The sequence below is a fragment of the Rattus norvegicus genome, chromosome 8 (genome assembly GCF_021556685.1).
Source record: "Rattus norvegicus strain SHRSP/BbbUtx chromosome 8, alternate assembly SHRSP_T2T, whole genome shotgun sequence".
NCBI classification, from domain to species: domain Eukaryota; kingdom Metazoa; phylum Chordata; class Mammalia; order Rodentia; family Muridae; genus Rattus; species Rattus norvegicus.
This window is the reverse complement of record NC_141541.1, coordinates 52758283-52782942: the sequence shown is the minus strand read 5'-3', so window position 1 is coordinate 52782942 and position 24660 is coordinate 52758283. Positions and strand designations below refer to the sequence as shown.

At 41.4% G+C, this 24660-nt stretch overlaps 2 protein-coding genes across 2 annotated transcripts in view; one reads left to right on the top strand and one right to left on the bottom strand.

Annotated features, from left to right (window-relative positions):
• Ift46 (intraflagellar transport 46) overlaps positions 1-639 on the bottom strand; it is a 22613-nt gene extending 21974 nt beyond the window's left edge. Inside the window, exon 1 of the mRNA XM_087560967.1 lies at positions 346-639. The gene's annotated coding sequence lies outside the window, so the exon portion shown is untranslated. The remainder of the gene's footprint in view (positions 1-345) is intronic.
• Positions 37-24660, top strand: Arcn1 (archain 1 coat protein complex I subunit delta). Its single transcript, NM_001007662.1, is given in 10 exon segments — positions 37-161; positions 8411-8674; positions 9549-9728; positions 9848-10053; positions 11189-11353; positions 14759-14924; positions 15822-15969; positions 16367-16475; positions 20468-20672; positions 22768-24660. Coding segments are annotated over 10 exon segments (1536 nt in total). The 5' UTR covers positions 37-158; the 3' UTR covers positions 22858-24660.

Sequence of the window (24660 nt, the reverse complement as noted above, 5' to 3'; positions counted from 1 at the left end):
GGAGACGTGGCTTGGGGCCGCCATCTTGGCAAGAGGCGAAGCGGAGGAGGCTCCTGTCAGGGGCAGCAGGTCCGGAGCGGCCAGAGCTCCGCTTCTCTGGGCGGTAGCCCGAGCTCCTCCAGAGCCAGAGCGCGGCGCGCCCCACCTGCGGCCTCACCATGGTAAGCGCCGAGCCGGGTTCGTTCGCCATGTCCTCGCCCGCTGAGCCCGGACCGTAGTAGCCGCGCCCGGAGCCCCGCTGTCGGCCCGGGCTTGGCGCGGCCTCCCGGAGTACCAGAGCGAGCTGCCGCGCCCACCCAGTCTCCGCCGGCAGCGCCGCCAGGTCCGCCAGCCACTCTGACCTACCCAGGGTGGTGGTTGTCGCGTGGGCCTTCCGCCCTCACATCCCGCCGGTTCCTTGCCAGCCCCGGGTCCGCAAGACTGGGCCTGTCCGTAGCTTCTCGTCCTCCTGTCACCACGTCATCTCAAAGCTTTTTTCTTCTTCTTTTTCTTGTTTTTCTTAATTGAAAGGGGGAAGTAGAGGCATTACGGAAATAGTAACTTCAGACGCCCGTTTGTAGGACCCCGGTGTCCCTGTAGCTAGCCTGTACTAGGGTAACGCGTACGTGTGTCTTTGGCAGCGAGGCTGGTGCAGAGTGTACATAGAACAGAGAGAAACAGAGCGACAACACAGGGGTTCTGTCTTTAAGGAACCTACTGTTTAGGTGGAGTGACATGAGCACGGCATATTGTAATCACAGGTGTTGTGTGGAGTAGGAGAGGTGGGCTGTGCTTGGGGACTCGCTAGGTGCCATCGGAGCCTTTTTCTTTATGTACTCGTCTGTTACAGAGAGGAACAAATAGGGAAATTATTGTAGGTGAGAATGGGAGAAAGCAGAATTGACTCTACCAGATCCTCCTTTATCAACTAAAATCTGAATATTCGTGAAAAAGAAGAGATTCTCAGTTTTCCATCGATCTAGTAATTTATCTCTTGAAGAATTTTTTTAAGGTGCTTTGAAAGCATACCTAAGTAACGTGACTCATTTGGTACTTGTCCTAGTAAGTTCTACCAACAACTCTTTTGAGAAAAACTTGATTAGAGGAGAGATTCATGTTTGGTGTTTAAAGCACTGAAAGTTTCTTTTCCAGCCCCAGGTGTATAAATTACATCAAGTAGATTTGCCTCCCAAAATTTGGTATTAGACATAAAATTTCCAAAGCTTCTTATACCAACTCTGAGCCCCAAATCCACAGGTTGATTTTGTTGTTGTTATGGTTGTATGGGTTTTTTCTTTTCTATTTTAAGATTTTTCATGTATATGAATTGTTTTGCCTACTTGTGTGTCTGTACAACACCTGAAGATGATATTGGATCCCCTAGAACTGGAGTTATGGACACTTGTCAGCCTCCCAGTGGTGCAGTGATTCTAGGTCCTATGCAAGAACAAGAAATACTCTTAACTGCTGAGCCATCTCTCCAACCCCCATTATTTTAGTTTCTAGAGAAAAGGTTTCTCACTGTGCTGACCTGGCTGTCCTGAAACTCACTATATTGACCAGGCTAAGTTCTGCCTTCCTATCACTGGAATCAAAGGTGTGTACACTACTCTTACATTTTAGGGAGTGTTCATAGTTTAGAGTGTGTAGTTTTAATATTAGCATTAGAACCTTATGGAAACAAAAATCCAGATAATCTTCACCAAAATCTTGCTTGTTAGAATGTTCTTGGAACTTTTAATATTTTAAATTGGTTGATAATTGAGGAATGTACCAGACATGGTGGTAGATGTATTTAATCCCAGCACTAGAGAGGCAGTGGCAGGCAGATATTTGAGTTCAAGGCCACCTTGGTCTACAGATTGAATTCCAGGATAGCCAGGGCTACACAGAAACCCTATCTCAAAACAAAATGAAGGATAATTGAGAAACAGTAAAGCTCTAGATGTTCCATGGTAATGTGTGTATACGTATACATGTGTGTGTGCATATGTGGTATACTTTTGTATTTGTGCATACATATATTTTTGCTTGTCTTTTTGATGTGAATACATAGTCATATAGCTGTGTCCTATATCTGAATTAGCATGATCCAGATACCCACAGACTTCTGTGTTGTGGAGAACAATTACCTCAGTATATTCTACTCTGTCAAATCAAAGACTTGCTTGGTATTACTTCTGCATGTGTTTGGGCCCTATTTAATTACAGAAATATCACTGTACCATAGAGTTATATCAAGTAGGGTGATATAAAGTTGCATCAAATTTTCTAGTAGTTTTTCCTCAACATTTTAATACAAGATTTTCCAATATTTAAAAAATTTCAAGGATTGGGGATTTAGCTCAGTGGTAGAGCGCTTGCCTAGCAAGCGCAAGGCCCTGGGTTCGGTCCCCAGCTCCGAAAAAAAAGAAAAGAAAAAAAAATGATAAAAAATTTCAAACAACCCTATAGGGAACAGTCCTGTAACTACCAACTAGTTTCTCTTAACATTTCACTATAATTATTTTATTTTATCACATACCTAATCATCCATTCCTATCTATCTTTTTTTTTTTTTAAGATTTATTCAATTTATGAGTTCACAGTAGCTGTCTTCAGACACACCAGAAGAGGGCACCAGATCCCATTACAGATGGTTGTGAGCCACCATGTGGTTGCTGGGAATTAAACTCAGACCTCTGGAAGAGCAGTCAGTGCTCTTAACCACTGAGCCATCTCTAGCCCCTATCTATCTTTTTTAACATATATTTCAGAGTAAGTTACAGGTCCATAAACATTGTTTTGAAAAATAAATTTTCTTTGGTTTTACTGAATTGTCAATGCAAAATATCCAAGAGAAAATATCACCTCCTTTTCTTTAACCAGAAGATCTCTATTTCGTCCAGGTGGGCCTGGAACTCACAATATCTTGTCTTGGTTTCCTGACAGACTTGGCCATAGTAGCTGAAAAGCGTCTTCTGATTTGTCCTTTTTCTTTAGTTTTCTGTAATCTTAATTTTCTTAACATTTGTCAAGCATTTTTAAAACTAATCTTATGCTTGAATAAGCTTGATAATCAGTCCTGTGATACCACCCATTTCTAAGATTTGCTTATCTACAGAACATTGTTCTTGTTTATTAAGAAGATAGTAAATAGACTTACTATGATGGCAAATACCTTTACGGATTGTGTGTGTGGTGGGGTTCAGGGGTATGGGCGTGTGGTGTAGGTTTGGGCATCTTCTCTGGCTCTCTGCTACATTGAACCAGAAGCTTGCTTTTTGAGCTATGCTGGCTGGCCAGTGAGCTCTCGGGAGTTACCTGTCTCTGACCTCCAATACTGAGGTTATAGGCACTTGCAGCCATGACTGCATGTCTGGCTTTTTATGTAGGTGATAGGGTTCAGATCCAGGTCCTCATGTTTATCGAGAGCTAGCCGTTTTCCCAGCCTGCTCACTCCCACCCCCTCTTTTAAAATAACATTTGTTTCTTTAGTAGAGCAAGGCAAACTCTCCAGTTCTTTTTTAAAGATTTATTTTCTGTGTATTAGTGTTTTGCCTGGATGTATATATATGTACCATGACATATGTGCCTGGTGCTTGCAGAAGCCAGAAGAGAATATGGGAGTACCGTCGAACTGGAGTTAGAAATGGTAGTGAGCTGCCTGCCAAGTGGGTGCTGGGATCTGAACCTGTTTTCTTCAAAGAATATAAAATTTCAAGGACTGGTGATGTGGCACAGTGGTTAAGAGGACTGATTCCACTTCTAGAGGTCCTGAGTTTTAATTCCCAGCAACCACATAGTGACTCACAGAATATCTGTAATGGGATCAGATGCCTTCTTCTGGTGTGTCTGAAGACAGCTACAATGTACTCACATAAAAATACATAGAAAAGGGGTTGGGGATTTAGCTCAGTGGTAGAGCGCTTGCCTAGCAAGCGCAAGGCCCTGGGTTCGGTCCCCAGCTCCAAAAAAAAAAAGAAAAGAAAAAGACATAAAAAAATTTTTTTAAGACAGGATTTCTCTGTATAATAGTCCTTGCTGTCCTGGAACTCACTCTGTAGACTAGGCTGGCCTTGAACTGGTCTCAGAGAAATCTGCCTACCTATGCTTCCCAAGTGCTGGGATTAAAGGCATGTGCCAGCACTATCTGGCAAAAAAAACTTTTGAGAGTCATAGTTACTCATTTTTAAAAATTAACTCTTAAAAACTATTATGTGTTGCCAATGTGTATATATGTGCATTAGATGCATGCCTGGTACCTGAAAGGAGGGCAGAAAGGGCATCTGGAGTTACACTTGGTTGTACATTTCTATGTGAGTGCTAGGGATCAAACCCAGGTTCTCTGCAAGAGCAGAAAGTGTTCTTAACTGATGAACTGTTGTTAGTCATGGTAGCATCCCTTTAATTCTATTAGGCAGATCTCCACGAGTTTACCTGGTCTACATAGTGAGTTTCTGCCCAGCCAGGGCTACATAGTGAGACTCTAATGAAAATTATGGTAGGAGAATTTACCTTTCAATATACTATTTTTTTTGGAGGGGGGGAGCTGGGGACCGAACCCAGGGCCTTGCGCTTGCTAGGCAAGCGCTCTACCACTGAGCTAAATCCCCAACCCCATACTCTCTATTTTAGTAGTTGCTAAACTTCATTGAATGTGAATATGAAAGGAAGCATTACTATGTTGAGGCATTTAAGAAGATGAGTATTAATTTTGCAGAGGATAAATTTATCCTTGTTCAGAGATGATCTTTCTAGCTATATTAGTGACTGGAGGTTGCATATGGACCTTGTGACTTATGTCCTAGGTGTTTTAAAGTTTATCTACATTTAGTATAGGGAACTTTGATCCTGCTTTGGGAATCTTATTTGCTTATATCTGGTTAATGAAATGACTAAATAGAGTCTCAGAGTTTTCCTACTTGAGATATTATTTTTATCCTGATATATATATATATATATATATATATTTTTTTTTTTTTTTTTTTTTTTTTTTGGTTGTTGTTGTTTGTTTTGGGACAGGGTCTCTACATAACCGCTGGCTGTTCTGGAACTCACTGTGTAGACCAGACTGGCCTCAAACTGGCAAGTGAGCCACCAGTCTCTGCCTCCCGAGTGCTGGAATTAAAGGCAGGCATTACCATACCCTGCTGTTTTATTTTTATGTATTCAGTCCCTGGATTAATCAAATGTTATTTCTTTTCTCAGAGGTAATCTTTCTCCTTTGTCCACTCTCTTAGGTTTCTAAGATAAGATATTACAATATCTTATTTTTTTGTCTTATCTACTAATTAGGCAGCTTTTAAACAAAATGTCAATTTTTTTCTTTTTAAATTTATGTTATGTATATGGATCTTTTGACTGCATGTATGTTTTTTTTTTTTTTGCATGTATGTTTATATCATGTGCATGACTAGTGCCTGTAAAGGCGAGAAGGAAAAGCCAGAAGAGGGTTATTGGAAACCTAGAAGTGGAGTTACAGAGAGCTGTGAACTACCATGTGGATACTAGGAATGAAACCCTGGTGTTCTGGAATAGTAGCTAGTGCTCTTAACCACTGAGCCATCTCTCCAGATCCAATTCTATTTCTTTATAATCAGAGAGCATCTAGTGTGATAATAGGCATATAAGTCATGCACTTATATGCACTTATTGTGGCACATAAAGGTGATCTCAGCATTCAGGGAACAGGCAAGAGAATGGAAAGTTACAGGCCAATCTCAACTCCTTAAGGAGAACTCTCACAAAAAAAAGCAAAGCAGAACAACAGAACCAAAGGCTGAAGATGTAGTGGTGATGCACCGTGTACATAGTCCTGGATAAAGGATGTTCAGTATAGAGTTGATAGAATTTATTTCCTTTAAATCTAGCCTTTTCTAAACTTGGTTCTTATTTGGGAAGTGGAACTTGAGATCATATGAGAAAAGTGCAATATTCACTTAAATCAGAAAAAAAATACAGATCTGTTTGGTAGAGGGAACTAATTTGTGCTGGGTATAGATGAAACACTTTACAATATAAATTTTTAAGACCAGTGAGGTTGTTTCACTTTGTTATAGACAGAATCTAGGTAGTCCCTGCTGTCTTGGAACCTGATATATGGACCAGACTAGCCTTGAACTCAGAGATCTATCTACCTGCCTTTGTCTCCTGAGTGCTGGGACTAAAAATCTGCATCACCACCCCTGGATTACTTGAATTGTTTTATTCTGCTGCTTAAAAACAAGTATGGTGGTAATTCTCTCCCAGATACTCTAAACTAGCTAACTTCTCCCCTCTCCTCCCATCCCATCCACCCTTCCTCTCCCCTTCTATTCCCTACCTACCCAGTGTAGCCCTGACTGTCCTGAACTCACTCTATAGATAATGCTGTCCTTAAACTCACAGATATCGACCAGCTTCTGCCTCCCCAGTGCTGGGATTAAAGATGTATACTACTAACGCCCAGCTTTAGGATGACCTTGAGTTTCTATTCCTTCCTTTACCTCCCAGGTGCTGGGACCATGTGTTCTCTTTGGATGCTTTGGCCTCTTATACTGTTACAAAACATTGAAACTGCGTGGATTCACATCTGTAATCCAACTGCTTTGGAAGCTGAGGCAGAAAGAACATATAGGTTTGAAGGCAGCCTGTGCAATTTAGAAAGGCCCTGTAATAACATAAAATAAGATGAAAAGACAAAATGCTGGGGCTATATAACATGCTTGCCTATTATGCTAGAGGCCCTGGGTTCAGTCTCCAGTACTGGGAGGGGGAGTGTCAACCACTGTGCGGATATTTATTCAAATTGACTGACTTGTTTTTCAAGCTCTTCATCTGTAATGGACAGGTTTCCATATAATTGAGACATTTAACAAGTAGGGTTTGTTTAAGAGATTCCATTCTAACAGTGAGTCTTGCCAGATGTGTCAGTCTTTTGTTGTTGTTGCTTGTGCTTATGAACATTTGGATCTCTATACTGAAGAGGCTGTTAGACCACTGCCTAAACCAGTAATCCTAACACTTGGGAGATGGAGGTAGAAAGATTGCTGAATTTGAGGCCTGCATGGTCTAGAGTTCTAGGACAGCTGGGGCTACACAGAGAAACCCTTTCTCCAAAAACAAGAAAGAAAGAGAGAAAGAGAGAAAGAGAGAAAGAGAGAAAGAAAGAAAGAAAGAAAGAAAGAAAGAAAGAAAGAAAGAAAGAAAGAAAAAGAGAGAGAGAGAGAAAGAAAGGAAGGAAGGAAGGAAGAAAGAAAGAGAAAGAAAGAGAGGGGGGAGGGAGGGAGGAAAGAAAAGAAAGAAAGGAAACGAAACCACGCTGTTTAGTTTTCTACTACTCTCGTTATTTGAAGATATTCCTCCTCCTCCTCCTCCCCTTCTTCCTCTTCCTCTTCCTCCTCCCCTTCTTCCTCTTCCTCCTCTTCCTCCTCCTGCATTTGTTTTGTTAAATAAATGGAAGATATCAGAAAGTTGAGTGTTTCCACTTCACAGCTCGTTTGCATGTCTAGAAGAGTGAGTTGGGTGGCAAGGCTGATCAAAGGGTAGATCTACTCAGACTTATTGAACTACTACAGTAAAGTAAAAGGAAGCTGGGGGCTTCTTATTCTCTACTTGTTTTCTTTTTTTGAGATAGGTACACTCACATAGACACACACACACACCCTAAGCTCTAATACTCCTCCTGCCTTAGCATCCTGAGTGGTAGAATTAGTCTAGTGCTGCCATACTCTGGTAGAACTCTTAAAAACCTTTTTATCTGCCTCATCAGACTTATGTTTTGCATAGAAACCTCTGTCCCCTTTTAAAGAAGATGCTTGCTCTGTTGTCTATGGCTGTGTCAAAGCAGAGTGCAACCCAGCTCTGAGTCCTAATGGACTAATTGATGGTAATGTGTGTATACAGGTTGCTGGGGGCTCAGCTGCTGAAGATACTTGCACCTGCCTGACAACCTGAGTTCAATTCTTGACGCCATAGTAGAAGAGAACTCCCTCAAGTTGACCTCTGGCTTCCACACACATGGGCACTCCCACAGGGTCTCACAATCAACCAATATAAATAATAATTTAAGTATACACTTTGGAAAAAATAACTCCATTGCGTGCTTGTGTAGTTCTAGTGGTAGAACCTCACTCTTTGCATATTCTAGGCAAAAGGTTTTTTTAACACACACACACACACATAGATAGACAGACAGACAGACAGACAGACAGATAGAGAGATAGAGAGATAGAGAGAGATAGATAGAGATAGAGATATATAGTATATTATGGAGTAATTGCTTTATTTCCTTCTACCCTAACTTTGTCTTATAAATTGCATTCTGTAGTTAAAGAAGCAATGAAGTATAGTTTGAAAGACAATGTAATGTCACTGAATGTGCTATTGTATGGAAGCTTTCCTGAGATGCTGAGGAAACAAATGTAAGAAATTAGTAAGGAGTACTTATTTATGTCTACGTTCCTGGCAGGTGCTGTTGGCGGCAGCGGTCTGCACGAAAGCGGGAAAGGCAATTGTTTCTCGACAGTTTGTGGAGATGACCCGAACTCGGATTGAGGGGTTATTAGCAGCTTTCCCAAAACTCATGAACACTGGAAAACAACATACTTTTGTTGAAACAGAAAGTGTAAGATATGTCTACCAACCTATGGAGAAACTGTACATGGTATTGATCACTACAAAAAACAGCAATATCTTAGAAGATTTGGAGACTCTACGGCTCTTCTCAAGGGTGGTAAGAGACCTATAATACTGGATTACACTTATGTTTTTTATGGAGAGTAGGGTTTTTGTTTTGTTTTTAAATATTTATTTTATTATATATAAGTACACTGTAGCTGTCTTCAGACACACCAAAAGAGAGCATCAGATCTCATTACAGATGGTTGTGAGCCACCATGTGGTTACTGGGATTTGAACTCAGGACCTCTGGAAGAGCAGTCAGTGCTCTTAACTACTGAGTCACCTCTCCAGCCCTCAAGAGTAGGTTTGACTCTAAAATAGTTGATATGATCAGTTTGTGAACCCTCATAGATATCTCAAAACTTACCCATGCAATTCATTTTTTTAATACTTACCTGCTTACTTGCTTACTTTTTTTTAAATTTTTTTTGCGGTGCCTTATGCATTCTGTGCAAGCGCTCTGTTGCTGAGCTACACCTAATCTCCTCCAGCTCTTCATTCAGCAGACACTTGCTCGGTTCCTTCCTAGGCTAGAAGTTTTCCCAAAGAGAATGCAGACTTGTTCTTTCATATCTCAGTTCTTAACCAATTTAGTATGTCTGTGTTTCTGAAATTTGTTTGGACCCCCACCCTGTTGTATGTGGGTGTGGTGGGAATTAAACCCAAGTCCTCTAGAAAAACAGTCTATGCTGTTAGCCACTGAGCCACCTCTCCAACCCCGTTTTATTAGTTGGGATCTTTTTGAGACAAGATTTCATATAACCCAGGCTGGTCTTAACCTTGCTATGTAGCCAAAGGTGACTGAGCTTCCATCTCCCAAGTGCTAAAATCCATTGTTTTTGAAATTCATATTTAAAAGATAAGACTTAGAAACATAGCTGCTATGAAATTCCTAATCTTTGTTGTCTATTACTGTCTGTAATTAGATCCCTGAATATTGCCGAGCCTTAGAAGAAAATGAAATATCTGAGCACTGTTTTGATTTGATTTTTGCTTTTGATGAAATTGTTGCCCTGGGATACCGGGAGAATGTTAACCTGGCACAGATCAGAACTTTCACAGAAATGGACTCTCATGAGGAGAAAGTATTCAGAGCAGTCAGAGAGGTAAGTGACTGCCAATTCGAGTGTCTTTCTGTTAGCTTTCATTAATCTGACTTTCCTGGTTTTACTTGGCTAATGTAGACTGTACAGAAAGCTACAAACAATTATGTCTCTCTCCACAGACTCAAGAACGTGAAGCTAAAGCTGAAATGCGGCGTAAAGCAAAGGAATTACAACAGGCCCGGAGAGACGCGGAGAGACAGGGAAAGAAAGCACCAGGATTTGGGGGATTTGGTAGTTCTGCAGTGTCTGGAGGCAGCACAGCAGCCATGATCACAGAGACTATCATTGAAACTGATAAACCAAAAGTGGCACCCGCACCAGCCAGGTATTGTCTAGTGCATTACCAGCACCCTAGGCTGCAGAGGAGGTTCTGTATGTGTGTGCTTCATGGGCGAGACACTTGGTTTCTAAGCTAGCAGTAAATAATGGGGGACTTAATGATGTAAGCTGTGAGATTAAATTTGGATATATAAAAGATAGGAATAAAGGAGATATCTGTGTTATTTTTCCTTTTATAAGCGAGTTCTACAAATTATGCCATGATTTCTTCATTTCTTATGACAGCTATCTCAATTGGTGAAGTGGGGGAGATTTGTTTGAGGAATATGAATTTTTCTTTTTAAATATTTATTATTTTATGGGTAGAACTGCTCTGCCCGTGTGTGTGTGTGTGTATTTGTGCCTGATATCTGGGAGGCCAGAGGAATGTGTCAGATCACCTTGAACCATAGTAATACACATATGTAAGCAACCTCATGGGTACTGGGACTGGACACAAGTCCTCTTGAAGAGCTGCAGATGCTCTTAGAATCCCACAGAGGTCAGGAGAGTACATTCAGAACTGGAATTAGAGAGGATTCTGAGCTACCATGTTGGTGCTGGGAACCAAACCTGGAACCAAACAAATGCTCTTGACCTCTGAGCCATCTCACTAACCGCAGAAGATGGTCTTTTAGTCTTTTTTTTTTTTAATTATTTACTTTATTTATAGATGGTTGTGAGCCACCCTGTGGTTGCTGGGAATCGAACTCAGGACCTTTAGAAGAGCAGTCAGTGCTCTTAACCGCTGAGCTATCTCTCCAGCCCGGTCTTTTAGTCTTAATGTTTCAGAAGAATCTGTGGCTGCTGAAAGTATATGCAAAATTTGCTTTTTGTGCATAGTCACATTTATCTAATTGGAAGATGCTGTGTTTTCATCAGACCATTTATGACTCTAAAATTATAGCTTTCATATTTGTGTACTTGATACTTATGATTAATAGTATTTATCGATTTATGCAAGTTTATATTACACTATCAGTGTTGTAGTTGTCCACCAACACTATGAAAAATGTTTTCTCCTAAGATCTTCACATTCCTTCAGAGAAAACTTTGTTGGTAGGAGGCTACTAATTAATGTTTGTGGCTTTTTGTGTTTTTACCATATATTTATTTTGTATTTTTTAAATTTTTCCAATTAGACCTTCAGGCCCCAGCAAGGCTTTGAAACTTGGAGCTAAAGGAAAGGAAGTAGATAACTTTGTGGACAAACTGAAATCTGAAGGCGAAACTATTATGTCTTCTAACATGGGGAAGCGCACCTCGGAAGCAGCCAAAGTGCATGCTCCACCCATTAATATGGAAAGGTAAGCAGTGACTTCTTCAAGAACAAACAATACCATCTTTTAAAAAAGATTGTTGTTGTTCTGTTTTTCTTTAAGACAGGATTTCACTGTGTAGCCTAGGCTCACCTGGAACTCAACTGTGTATATCGGGCTGGCCTCAAATTCACAAGAGATCCTCCTGCCCCTGCCTCTCAAATGCTGGAATTAAAGTTATGTGCTACCATACCTGGGTGTTTTTATTATTTTTAGTTCATGTATATCTGGGAGTGGTAGGGGTTGTAGAGTGGAGTCACATGTATATCTGGGGGTGGTTTTGAGCTACCTGTATGGGTATCTCTCAAAGAGCAGTGTATGCTCTTATCTCTCCAGCCCTTAAGGTTGTCTTTAAATTCTATCAGTTCTTGCTTATTTATTTATTTTTGTGCTGGGGATCTAACCCAGAACCTTTCATATGCTGAGCACGCTGTTTACCTCTGAGCTACGTACATTCTAGCTCCATGTTTTTCTGCCTTTTAACTGTTACTGAATTAAAATTTTATATATTCCAAATATTAACTTATAATATGTTTTTTCCCCACTTTAAATATCAATGGAGACTCGAGCATCTATTTCCTGTGAAGTTTAAAACTTGCCCTTTATTGGCTAATTTAGGAAAAGTAGCTTTATGCCTGTTGTGTAGCTTGTCCCTTGAGCAGGGCCTGGTGGAACATCCCAGCATTTGTGAGTTGGAGACTGGAAGATCTGGAGTTCAGGGTCAGCCTCAGTAATATGAAAGCCTAGGTCAAAGAAAAAACCCTCATAGGGCTAGAGCTACGTTAACCCATATTTTATTCTGTCTTTTTCTAATTAAAACTATAAAGGAAAGTCAATCTTTAAAATTTGTGAAAGGGGGAGGGGTAAAGGGGATGTTGGCCCGGAAATGGGAAAGGGAATAACAAATGAAATGTAAATAAGAAATACCCAAGTTAATAACGATGGAGGAAAAAAAATAAAATAAAAATTTGTGAAGGTCTTCAAAGCAAATTAACATGCTAAATTTTATGTATTTGAATCCAATATAATTTAATTTGTCTTTTATCTCAAGACTGAAACATTGGTCGGTGGCATTTTTAAGCAATAGGTTAACCAAGTTCATATAATCAAGATGCAAATTTCTTGCCCTTGATCCCAGACCTACAATTATTGGTAGTTTGGAGGTCAACTGAAAGATGAGTCTGGGAGGATACCACTATCGGGTGTGCATAAAAGTGGACTGTTCTGTTTTATGTGTGTTCTGTTTTGTTAGAAATGAACAGTTACACTTGGATAAATCGCTCATTAAATTACTTGTGCTATTTTGGTTGTTTTGAAAAAAGCTGAGGCTTCAGGCCTTTTTTTAAAAGAATTTTTTTTATTTGTATTTTAAGTGCATTGTATGTTTGTGTGAGGGCATCAGATCCCCTGGAAGTGGAGTTACAGACAGTTGTGAACTACCATATGAGTGCTGGGAATTGAACCCAGGTCCTTCGGAAGAACAGCCAGTACTCTTAACCTCTGAGCCATCTCTCCAGCCCCCATGCCTTAAAAAAAAAAAAGATTGATTATTTATTTATTCTTTAACTTATGTGTTGACACTTATGGGTCTTGTGCATGTGTAAGTGCAGGTACCCACAGAAGCCAGAAAGAGGGCATTGGATTCCCCTGGCACTGGAGTTAAAAGCTGTTGTGAGCTTACTCCACATGGGTACAGGGAGCTAAACTCAGATCTTCTGTGAGAGCAGAATGTGTTCTTGATCAATGGAGACTTCAGACTTTTAAACATCACATAAAAATGAGATTTAAGATTTTTCTAAGTGATTAAGTTACCTCAAGCATAGAGGCCCTGCTGACGCTTCTTTCTCTTAGACAATCTCATAAGGACTTTGGGTCTCACAGCACGGACCCCTCGAAGTCTGCCTGGGCACACACTACATGCGGATTTAGGTGCTTTCCCAGCCTTGGTGTAAAGGTGTTGCCAGGGGTTCGAGACAGCCTAGTTTTGTTAGAGGCTGTATTGTAGGAAAGCCTGCGACCATACGTCAAATGCTGGACCCTCCTAAGTGCCTCTAAGCACCGTCCCTGGAAGACAAGAATTTATTTTTAAGATAAATTCTGGAAAGAGTCTCTGTAAACACCATGGCCAGCCATGTGTCAATCCATGAACTCCACAAAGTATAAAGTTTTTTTTTTTTTTTTTGGTTCTTTTTTTTCGGAGCTGGGGACCGAACCCAGGGCCTTGCGCTTCCTAGGCAAGCGCTCTACCACTGAGCTAAATCCCCAACCCCAAGTATAAAGTTTTTTAACAAACTTGTTTGTTGGGCTGAAGAAATGGCTCTCCAGTTAGGAGCATTTGTGGCTCTTGTGGAGGATCTGGGTTGGATTCCCAGTGCTAAGTGATGAGTTTATAACCATCCTAAGTCCAGTTCCAGGGGATCTGTTGCTCTCTTCTGACTGCCTCAGGCATCAGACATGCACTTAGTGTGCACATACATATGTATGTACAGATAGACAGACAGACAAAACACCCAATGAATTGATCTGTTTGTGTGTGTGTGTGTGTGTGTGTGTGTGTGTGTGTGTGTACGTACGTGTACTTATGCCACAGTCGGGCAGCATTTGGTTCTTTTGTAACATTGTGGGTTTCAAAAATTGAACTCAGATCATTAAGCTTTGTGCTTTTACCTACTGAGCCATCTTGTAGGCCCCAAAAGAGTATAAAGCTTTTTTTTTTTTTTTTTTTTTTTTTTTTTTTTTTTTTTTTTTTGGTTCTTTTTTTCGGAGCTGGGGACCGAACCCAGGGCCTTGCGCTTCCTAGGTAAGCGCTCTACCACTGAGCTAAATCCCCAGCCCCGAGTATAAAGCTTTAATTGAGGCTAATCACTATTAAACTCCAAAATAGCACTGAGTTCTGGTTTCTTTTCTTTCTTTTTAAATTTTATTTTTAATCTTCTAAGTTATGTATAAATTTGTGTTTGGGAAGGGTAGTGTTATATGCTCATGAGCACAGGTACGTAAGGACCCCAGAAGAGGGCTTTGGCTGCAGCTAGAGTTACAGGTGATTGTAAGCTGCTCCATGTGAGGTGCTGGGAACCAAACCTGGGTCTTCTGCATGAGTGGTAGTGTTCTGTCAGCTGAGCTCTCTTTCTAGCCCCTTCTCTTTCTTTTTAAGGATAGGGTCTCTTGTGCTCAGAATGACCTCCAGCTCACTGTGAGCCAGAGACGGCCTGAACTCCTGATTCCCTTCCCAACCCTGGCTCAAGTACATGTCCCCAAGCAGTACCATCATACCTGGTTTTATGTGGCGCTGGGATCACTCGGTTCATGATGCTAGACAAACTCTACCAACTTAACTCCGTCCCCAGCCTACTTACCACTCTCCTGACATACTGACTTACGTCTGTTCTATAGTGTGCATATGAAGATTGAAGAAAAGATCACACTGACCTGTGGGAGAGATGGAGGATTACAGAATATGGAGTTGCATGGCATGATCATGCTTAGGATCTCAGATGACAAGTTTGGCCGGATTCGTCTTCATGTAGAAAATGAAGATAAGAAAGGGGTGCAGCTGCAGGTATGTAGGGGCTTTTCATACTGAGTACCCGCATAGTCTCTGCTCTGGATTTCCTATTAGATTTTTGCAGTACTTCCAAATTTAATACAGGCTCTTGCTCCAGCTAGGCTCAACTATAGCCTTGGCCTTTTGTAAAGATGGTCTAAAATCTTGTCTTTATAGAAGGAAACTCTTCCCACAAATTTTTTTTAAAAATTATAATTTATTAGGAATCCTATTTATTCACCATTGTAAGCCCAGAAGGGTTTATTTCCTGTTATTCCTCCTTCTTTTTTCTTTTTTTCTTTCTTTTTGCATGTGCAGTCGTTGAGACAAGATCTCACATAGGTCAGGCTGGCCTCAGACTCACTATGGAACAGAGCATGACCTTGAACTTCTAACTGTCTGCTCCTCCTGCCCCCAACGTGAGAGTGCCAGGACTGTAAGCAGTTGAATCCAGAGCCCCATATATGCTAGGCACGTGCTTTGCCAACCAAGCTACATTTTCAGCTGCCTCTTTTTTTTTTTTTGGAGCTGGGGACCGAACCCAGGGCCTTGCGCTTCCTAGGCAAGTGCTCTACCACTGAGCTAAATCCCCAACCCTGCCTCTTTATTTTTATTTTTAGTATATTCACTCATTTATTCTGCATGTGTCTGTGTTGTGTGCTTATGTGTGTATGTGTGTATGTGTGTGTGTCCATGTGTGTGTGTCTGTGTGGGCATGCATGTGCCATGTCATATGAGTAGAAGACAGAGGATAACTTTCAAGTGTTGGTTCTCTTTTCCTCTTTGTGGGTCCCAGAGACTGAGCGCAGGTTATTGCTAGGAAGCAAGAGCCTTTCCCTATTGAGCCATCTTGCTGGCCCCTTCCTTCACTTGTCACTCTGAACTTCAGGCGTCCTTCTCTTCTCATTCCAGACCCATCCAAATGTGGATAAAAAACTTTTTACTGCAGAGTCTCTCATTGGCTTGAAAAACCCAGAGAAGTCATTTCCAGTCAACAGCGATGTAGGGGTGCTAAAGTGGAGACTACAAACAACAGAGGAATCTTTTATTCCTTTGACAAGTAGGTATCTGTGAGGGGTTTTCTCTTATCTTCATTGACATAGCAAGTTCTTTTTGGCAGTGTGGAACTGATGCTATATTTTGTATATTTGAATTAACCATTTAAATGTTTTAATAGATTTATGTGTATGTGTCTTTGAGTGAGTGTATGTTGCCTATGAATAAGTGTAAAGGCCAGAAGAAGTCATCGGATCCCCTGGAGCTGAAAGCACAGATGGCTTTGAGCCACCAGTGTATGGTGTATATAGGACGCTATAGATGTGCAGTGGTTGATCAGCTGTATTTGCCACTTTAACATTTTCTATTCTTCCATACTCTTGATCTTAGCCCAAGGCCAAGAAACAGTTCTACTCTTTTTCTAAAGCTGAGGTGTGATGGCCTTGTTTTTTTTTTCTCAGTTAATTGCTGGCCTTCTGAAAGTGGAAACGGCTGTGATGTCAACATAGAATATGAACTACAGGAAGATAATTTAGAGCTCAATGATGTGGTCATCACCATCCCACTCCCGTAAGTGAAGTTCTCTTAATCCTTATCCTTGTGTTGATTTGTAGAACTGATTCTGGGGTTTGGGGATGAATTTTGGTGGCAGTACCTCACTGAGTATCCATTCTGAAATGTTTGCTCATTTTCTTCCCCACTGTGGTTATACTGCTTAAATCTAGAGGCTTAAACACAGCAAGAGCTCTACCACTGAGCTATATTCCCAGTCCTCTTTTTATCGGTTTTGAGACAGAATTTCACAAAGTGGCCAAGAGTGTTCTTTCTTAATCTCAAGAGTAGCTGGGATTATAGGTCTGAAGCACTAGGCCTAACTGATTCTGCTTCTTCATAAATAACTAGTTGGGCATCACTTTGGAGGCAGAGGAGCTCTTGATTTCCAGGGCAACGTGGTCTACAGAACAAGCTCCAGGGCTATACAAACCCAGTTTCAAAAAACAAAAACAATTAGTTGATTAAAAATAAGTTAACGACCAGTTGTAAAGTCTGGTATGGTGGCACAGGCCTATGATCCTAGCCCTTGAAAGGTAGAGACAAGAGTGTCAGAGCTTTGATCTTGAGGTTTGTGTGACCCTGATTTGAGGGAGAAAGGAGGTAGGGTGGAGATCGTGACTACTGTAAAGGAAGGCAGACAAATAGGGCTTTCTAGAAAAGGGTAATTGCTTTTAACAGAAATCAAGAGGTAGAAAGTAAAGTACATATGGGAAAGGGGCCGGGTGGTGGAAGTGTCCTATGACTTGAGTTGGTAGACCTCACAGACAGCGTGCATTTGTCAGAGTGCATGGAGCTATATACTTTGTTTGGTGACTAGGATGAATTTTTTGAGACAGAGTCTCACTATGAAGTCTGAATTCTGAGATCCACCTTCCTGTCTCTTAGTGTGGTGGCTAAAGGCTTCAACACCATGTTGAAGTGAGCTGTACATTTTGAAAGGGGTGGGATTTACTTTGAAACCAAGACAAATTAATTGTAGTGCTAGAGCTATTTTCTTGAGGTAGGCTCCAAGGCCAGGAAAAGGAACCCATTTCCAGTCACACTCCACTTCTTGCACATTTCAGAGAAGCTTAGTCTGCCAGCCTACATTTTCCCTTGTCTGTCACTGAAAGTGGGAGTGTTTTGGATACAGTATGCCCACATTGGTTCACTAAGTGTTCTGGAAGCTTTCAGCTCTGGCTAACATGAAGCATGCAGTGCCGTAAGTGTTGACATGTATATACCTGGGAACCTGTCAGCACAGGCAAGAGAAACATGCGCCAAGCTGGGTGTGCTAGCTTACACACTAATGCCAGCACTTGAGTAACCAAAGCAGAAGGATCCTCTGAGTTTGAGTTCCAGGTAAGCCTAGGCTATGGAGTGAGATCCTGTCCTGTTACACACGCACACTTTAACGTTCTCTTTCCAGTGATGTCTCGTGTATTTCATTGGCGTAGTCTCAAGGTCCTCAGGAAATATCATGTATGTCTCCAGTAAAGTGCACACTGTCATTACCTCACCTTTACCCTCACCGTCAGCCTTGCCTTTGCCGATTGTGAGCCACAGAGTATTCATATTGTTAAGTGCCTGGGCTTTTATTGCAACAAAATAATATTTAATCTGTTGATTACTGTGGGATTTATCTTGGTCAAGCCTAGTTTAATCATGCTTATTTCTGGGTTTTTTTTTTCTTTTCATTTTCTTTCTTTTTTTTCCCCTTTCTCTCTTTTTTTTTTTTAAAGACAGGATTTCTCTGTGTAGCCTTGACTGTCCTGGAACTCTCTCTGTAGACCAGGCTGTCCTTAAACTCATAGAGATCCATTTACCTCTACCTTCCAAATGCTGGGATTAAAGGCATGGCCTACCACCGCCTGACCTTATTTCTGCTTTTTAAAATATATTACCCATTGTCTTATTACTCTTAAGAGATACCATGACCATGGCAACTTTTAGAAAAGCATTTTTAAAAAGTTTATTATGTATACAGCATTCCGTCCGCATGTATGCCAGGCTAGAAGAGGGCACAAAATCTTATTATAGATGGTTGTGAGCCACCATATGGTTGCTGGGAATTGAACTCAGGACCTCTGGAAGAGCAGTCAGTGCTCTTAACCACTGAGCCATCTCTCTAGCCCTCTATAAAGGAAAGCATTTGATTGGAGCTGGCTTACAGGTTCAGAGGTTCAGTACATTATTGTCATGGCAGGAAGTATAGCGGTAAGCAAGCAGATATGGTGCTGGAGAGGTAGCAAAGAGTTCTACGTTCAGATCCTCAGGCAGCAGGAACAGTAAGCCACTTGGCCTGGCTTGAGCTCCTGAAACCTCAAAGCCCATCTTCCCAGTGACACCTCCTCCAACAAGGCCACACCTCATAATAGTGCCACTCCCTATGGGCTTAGAGGGGCCATTATTTATTCAAACCACCATGCCAGTATTCCCATTAATAGGATTAACCAGTACACCTACAGTTCCGGAAGAGTTCTGATTTCAAGCCTGTGATATACAAAAAGACCCTAATTTGAAAAAAGTGAAATAATAGGGTGACTGTCTTTACAAGTCAGTTGTTCCTTCAGAAGAATAAATAGCTACCTTGAACAGTGGTGAGACTTAGGCACTGCTGATGGTGGACTTTGTTTGTTGAGATTTATTTTACTAGACTATTTTTGGAATGCCACGGTTTTTAGGTTTTTCTCTCTACTCTATAATTATGGCTGTGGTGGTTTCCTGTGTCTTCGTTCAACTTTGCAGTGGCCTGAAGAGATCTTTGAAAAACATTCTACCCCAGTGTCTACAGCAGATTAAAAGTCAGTCAGAACTGGGGAGGGAGAAGGGGCAAGCACTGAAAAATTGACAGGAAAGAGTTAAAATTTTTTGCTGCCCTTAAAGTAGTCTTTGTTTTCCTCATTTACCCTGCCCCTAATGTAAGCATTCAGTGTCACTGGTGAACTAAAAGAGGGTAAATTTAGAATCTGTGGGAGTAGGTGACACTGCTTGTCAGCCGTTCGTGGGAGTGCAAAGTACATCCTAACTAGCCCTGATCTGTGACCAAAGACAACCATGCACCTCTTTTTCCAGTCTGTTTTGCCCACACCTTGTAGTCATGCTTTCACTTTTCACTTACCAAATAAATCCACTACATTATAGTCAGATCAGCTCACTAGCATCGGCTTCAGTAAGGTGTGAAACATTATGAACTCTTTTTGGAAACAAATCTTCTCAAAGACAAGTTTACCTCTATTTTTGGTGCATAAAGTCTCCCCAGTTCCAAACTGCTTTATTTCTCATTATTATCTATTAAAGAGTTTCATGGTTAAAAAATTCTTAACAGGGGACTAGAGAGATGGCCCAGTGGTTAACGCACTGACTATTCTTCCAGAGGACCAGGTTCAATTCCCAGCAACCACATGGCAGCTCATAACTATTTGTAACTCCTGTTTCAAGGAGTACAACATCCTCATACTAACACATACAGTCAAAACACCAATAAATTATGGGTTTTGGGTTTTTTTTTTGGTTTTTTTTTTTTTTTTGGTTTTTTTTTTTTTGGGGGGGGGGTTGTTGTTGTTGTTGTTTTTTGTTTTTTGGGTTTTTTTCTTTTTTTCAGAGCTGGGGACCGAACCCAGGGCCTTGCGCTTGCTAGGCAAGCGCTCTACCACTGAGTCAAATCCCCAACCCTAAATTATAAGTTTTAAAAATGACTTTAAACTAGCAAACCATTAGTGATTTTTTACAATGAAAATATTTTTATAGCTATCTTCACTCTGAGTTCCCCGCTAGCTCCTAGGTCCAGTCAGCTCCCAGAGCCATATCCTAAATGCCTGTTCTATTTGTCTTTTTCTACAAAGAGAGTTAAGTGATATCCTTAGTCAAGGTGTTAACGACTTTTATTCTTGAAGTTGCCCAGCAGCTTAATTTCTGGAAAATTTAAGGCAGAATTTGAAATATGTAATCAGATTTGAGGGTGGTTTTCCTTATTGGAGTTCTCTGAGCTCTAGACATCTATAATGACTGAATGTTTCTCACAACAGATCGGGTGTTGGTGCACCTGTGATCGGTGAGATCGATGGGGAATATCGACACGACAGTCGGAGAAATACCTTGGAGTGGTGCCTGCCAGTGATTGATGCCAAAAATAAGAGTGGCAGCCTGGAGTTCAGCATTCCTGGGCAGCCCAATGACTTCTTCCCTGTTCAAGTTTCTTTCATCTCCAAAAAGAATTACTGCAACATACAGGTACTCTGTTATAACAGAAGGCAGATATGGGAAAGGCAGGACAAGTGCCTGATAGGTAGCACAGCTTCATGTTAAAGCAGAAATCAAAGCCAGAGTCTTCTGCAGACTCCAGTCTGACTCATCATACTTCTCTTTTTTTTTTTTTTTCTCCTTTTTATAACAGGGTTTGCTTATGTAGCCCTGGCTGGCCTAGAACTTGCTATATAGACCAGGTGTCCCTCCTGGGACATAGTCATAGAGTTCTGGGTTGTTTTGTTTTGTTTTGTATTTTTAATCTTCTGTTTGTAAGGACCAGAAAGTTGAGTAGATAAAGAGCACTTACTGTTCTTTGTGAGAGCCCTGGCTTGGGTCCCAACATCAACATGGTTGTTTACAGCCATCCAGAACTCCAGGTCCAGTGGATCCAATGCTCTCTTCTGACCTCTGCAGGCACCAGGCACAGAAATACACACACATAAAGTAAAATAAATCTAAAAAGGAAAAATTATTTTGTGTGTATATGTGGGACCATGTGCGTGCCAGCACGTTTGTGTAGGTCAGGACAGGTTCGTGGAGTCAGCTCTTTCCTTCTCAGCAGCAGAGTGAGCACACACACCTCCTGAGTCATCTGCTGCTCTGACTCCTTCTATGGATAAAGTTTAGATAAATAAAATGTTTCATATAAGAGTACTTACTGGGGGTTGGGGATTTAGCTCAGTCGTAGAGTGCTTGCCTAGGAAGCGCAAGGCCCTGGGTTCGGTCCCCAGCTCCAAAAAAAAGAACCAAAAAAAAAAAAAGAGTACTTACTGATTGTACATGATTCATGTACATTAAGTGCCTTCTAACCTCATGTATCTTCTTAAAGATTTATTTATTATATATAAGTACACTGTAGCTGTCTTCAGACACACCAGAAGAGGGTGTCAGATCCCATTACAGATGGTTGTGAGCCACCATGTGTTGCTGGAATTTGAACTCAGGACCTCTGGAAGAGCAGTCAGTGCTCTTAACCACTGAGTCATCTCTCCAGCCCTAACCTCATGTATCTTAAAGTCTATTTGCATATCCCTTGCCTTACTGTCGCTTTACCATTTATCCAGGAAATCAAAATACTTTATGTATTTAATAGTGCAGAAAATCCAACCCAGAGCCCCAGCAGGCTAGGCAAATGCTTTACCATTGGGTTGTACTCTTGGCCTTCGGGGTTTTTTTTAGACACAAAATTGCTGCATAGAATTGGAAAGATGGCTCAGTGAATAGTGTGTGGTTAGCATACCTCAAGCCCTGTTAAAAAATGTGATCTGAGCCTGGCATAGTTGCTCACACCTTTAATCCCAGCACTTGGGAGGCAAAGGCAGGCCAATTTCTATGAGTGTGAGGCCAGCCTGCTCTACAGAGCAAGTTCTAGGACAGCCATGGAGAAACCCTATCTCAAAAAAACAAAAGCAAACAAACAAAAAAGAAGGAAACACTATCCTGGGACTGGAGAGATGGTTCAGTGGTTAAGAGCACTGGCTGCTCTTCCAGAGGACCAGGTTTGACTTCTAGTACTTCTATGACAGCCCACCTGTGATTCCTGTGTCTGTGACTCCACTCCTAGCTGATCCAATGCCTATTTTTGGCTTTTGCTGTCACCAGACACAAAATGATGCACAAACATGAATGCAAAACACCCATACACCCATACACATAAACTGTAGAAAAAGAAGAAGGTCTTTCAACATAGTATGGTTTTGGACAGGAGACTGAGATGAATTTAATAAGTAATGCAGGAGAGGTAGCAGACTTATTTAGGACCAGAATGTTAATTGATCATCCTTATAGAATGTCTGGCTTTCCTGGATTTTATAGGGCAGGCTGAGCCTTGCCACTCATCCTGGCTTTTACCTGTGGCAGCTGCTGTCCGTCTTACTGTACCAATCAGTTTTCTCTAGAGTACAGATTAGATGATGCCACAAGGAACAAGTATGAGCTCTGAGTACATTTTGGTGTTTCCAAGGTACTTTTGATCCTGATTTTAGAGAATGTGATAAAATCTGTAATGAAAATGTAGTTAACATATCAGAGACTCACTGTTGTTTTTCCTCTCCCCCCTCCCCTCTCTTTGTTTTCCTAGGTTACCAAAGTGACCCAGGTAGATGGAAACAGCCCTGTTAGGTTTTCCACAGAGACCACTTTCTTAGTGGACAAATATGAAATCCTGTAGTACCAAGAAGAGAAAGCTGAAAAGCAAGGATTTCAGATTAATAAAGAAGAAGCCAAAAGTGGCTGAAGAGTTTTTCCAAATTTACAAGCCATTGGAGATCCCCTCCCCCCCTTTTTTCTGATACAGTGCACGTTCTCTGCGCGCAAGGACCCTCAACTCACACCCAGTGTTGTGGTGTCACAGAGACATTTTTGACAAAGACATGACGCTGACATAAAGGGAAAGGCTGCTGATTTCTTTGGCAGATCTTACTGGCCAGCAGGAAGCCATCTCTCCAGGGAATGCCCCAGTAAATAGCTCTTCTGCCTTCACCTAAGTCTCCCTTTATTTTAAGCCCTAAATACAGGTATATTTCATACTTTGTTTTACAAAGTTTTCTCTATAGATTTGAGTCTTTTACACTCCTTTGCTTTCTGTTTTCTTTCAGTACACTTATCACGCACTGGGGTCACCTGTCTGTGGGTATTGTCTTCAGCACTCTGAGAAGAAGGTTATCTAACCCATTCTTGACATTAGACAATGCCAGTGAACTGCTTGAGGGATGTGGAGTCTAAAAGTTGAAACACAAGGTTATCTTATTTTCTCTCCCATATCCATCCATTGCTCCATTTCTTTATGAAGTTGTTCCCTTGTAAGCCGTCCCCTTCCAGTTGCAGGCAGTACTGTGAATCCCATTCCTATCGATATTAAAGGTAGCTCGCTGAGAAGCAGCTTTTATATGGACACACCTTTTCAAGATGCGTAGTAAGATGGCTCCATCCATTTCCACATGTAATCATGTCTGCTGCTAATGCTACCCAAACTTAAAGTTCTCTACATGCTGTGGGACAATTGAGTTGAAGCATTGTCACTCAGGGTGTTGTAGTCCACTTAGAGTCCTTGTGTCCACCTCCTTCCCCTTCCCAGATGCTCTTCCCTTCATCAGTCTTTCCAGCAGAACTGAGTCTAGTGAGTCTGTGCCATTTCTCATTAGCCCTAATGAAGAGGCCCCATCCTCACCACCATTTGGTAGCATTTTGAGAGGCAGGGGATTATATTGGTGTGCAGTAAGGGGCTACTCAAATATACCCCATCTAACCTGACATTTCCCACCCGCCTCTCCGCCCTTGTTTCTGAAAACCTTTTTCTTCTCAGCCTTTTTGGTGTCATCATGTAATAATTGTAGGAGTTTCTCGGCTCATTTTGATCCTTTACCTTTTCAATGGAGGCTGAATCAGCCAGTCCCCCCAAGCACTGCACTGGGTAGGGAGGATGATCAGCGGATGACCAGTTGCTGCAAGGCTGCAGGCAGTAGCAGTGGGAAGCAGTAAATGACAGTAGATGGCCTCCACTCTCTCAGGTGGCTGCAGAGCAGAGAGCGCTCACTCTAAACACCTGGCCTTCCCTGGCAAGAGTTTTCTATCCATGAAGCAGAGCAGCCGCAGAGGGCTGTGGCTCGGACGCTGGCCAAAGAAGTTCCTAGCCTTTCCCTTTCCCCTAAACTGCATCAGGGAAGAATCCTTATCGCTAGCTTGGTTTTCACATGAGGTTTTCTGAGGAAGGGGACTGGGATAAGAAGTCTGTCATGTAGTAAAGTAGACAAGAAATCTTATTAATCCAGTTGTATTTCAGAGCTGTTTGTCCCTATGATTTTTAAAGTCAAGTTTAATTTCACAAAGACTTTTTTTCTGAAATTACTTTTGGGGTAATATTTAAAATGAGAGACATTTTGTAACCCTGTAAAATACATAGGGAATATAACATTCCAATGTACACAACGAAGGCAAATTCTTTAATCAAATAAAAGAGTATTATAAAATGAGA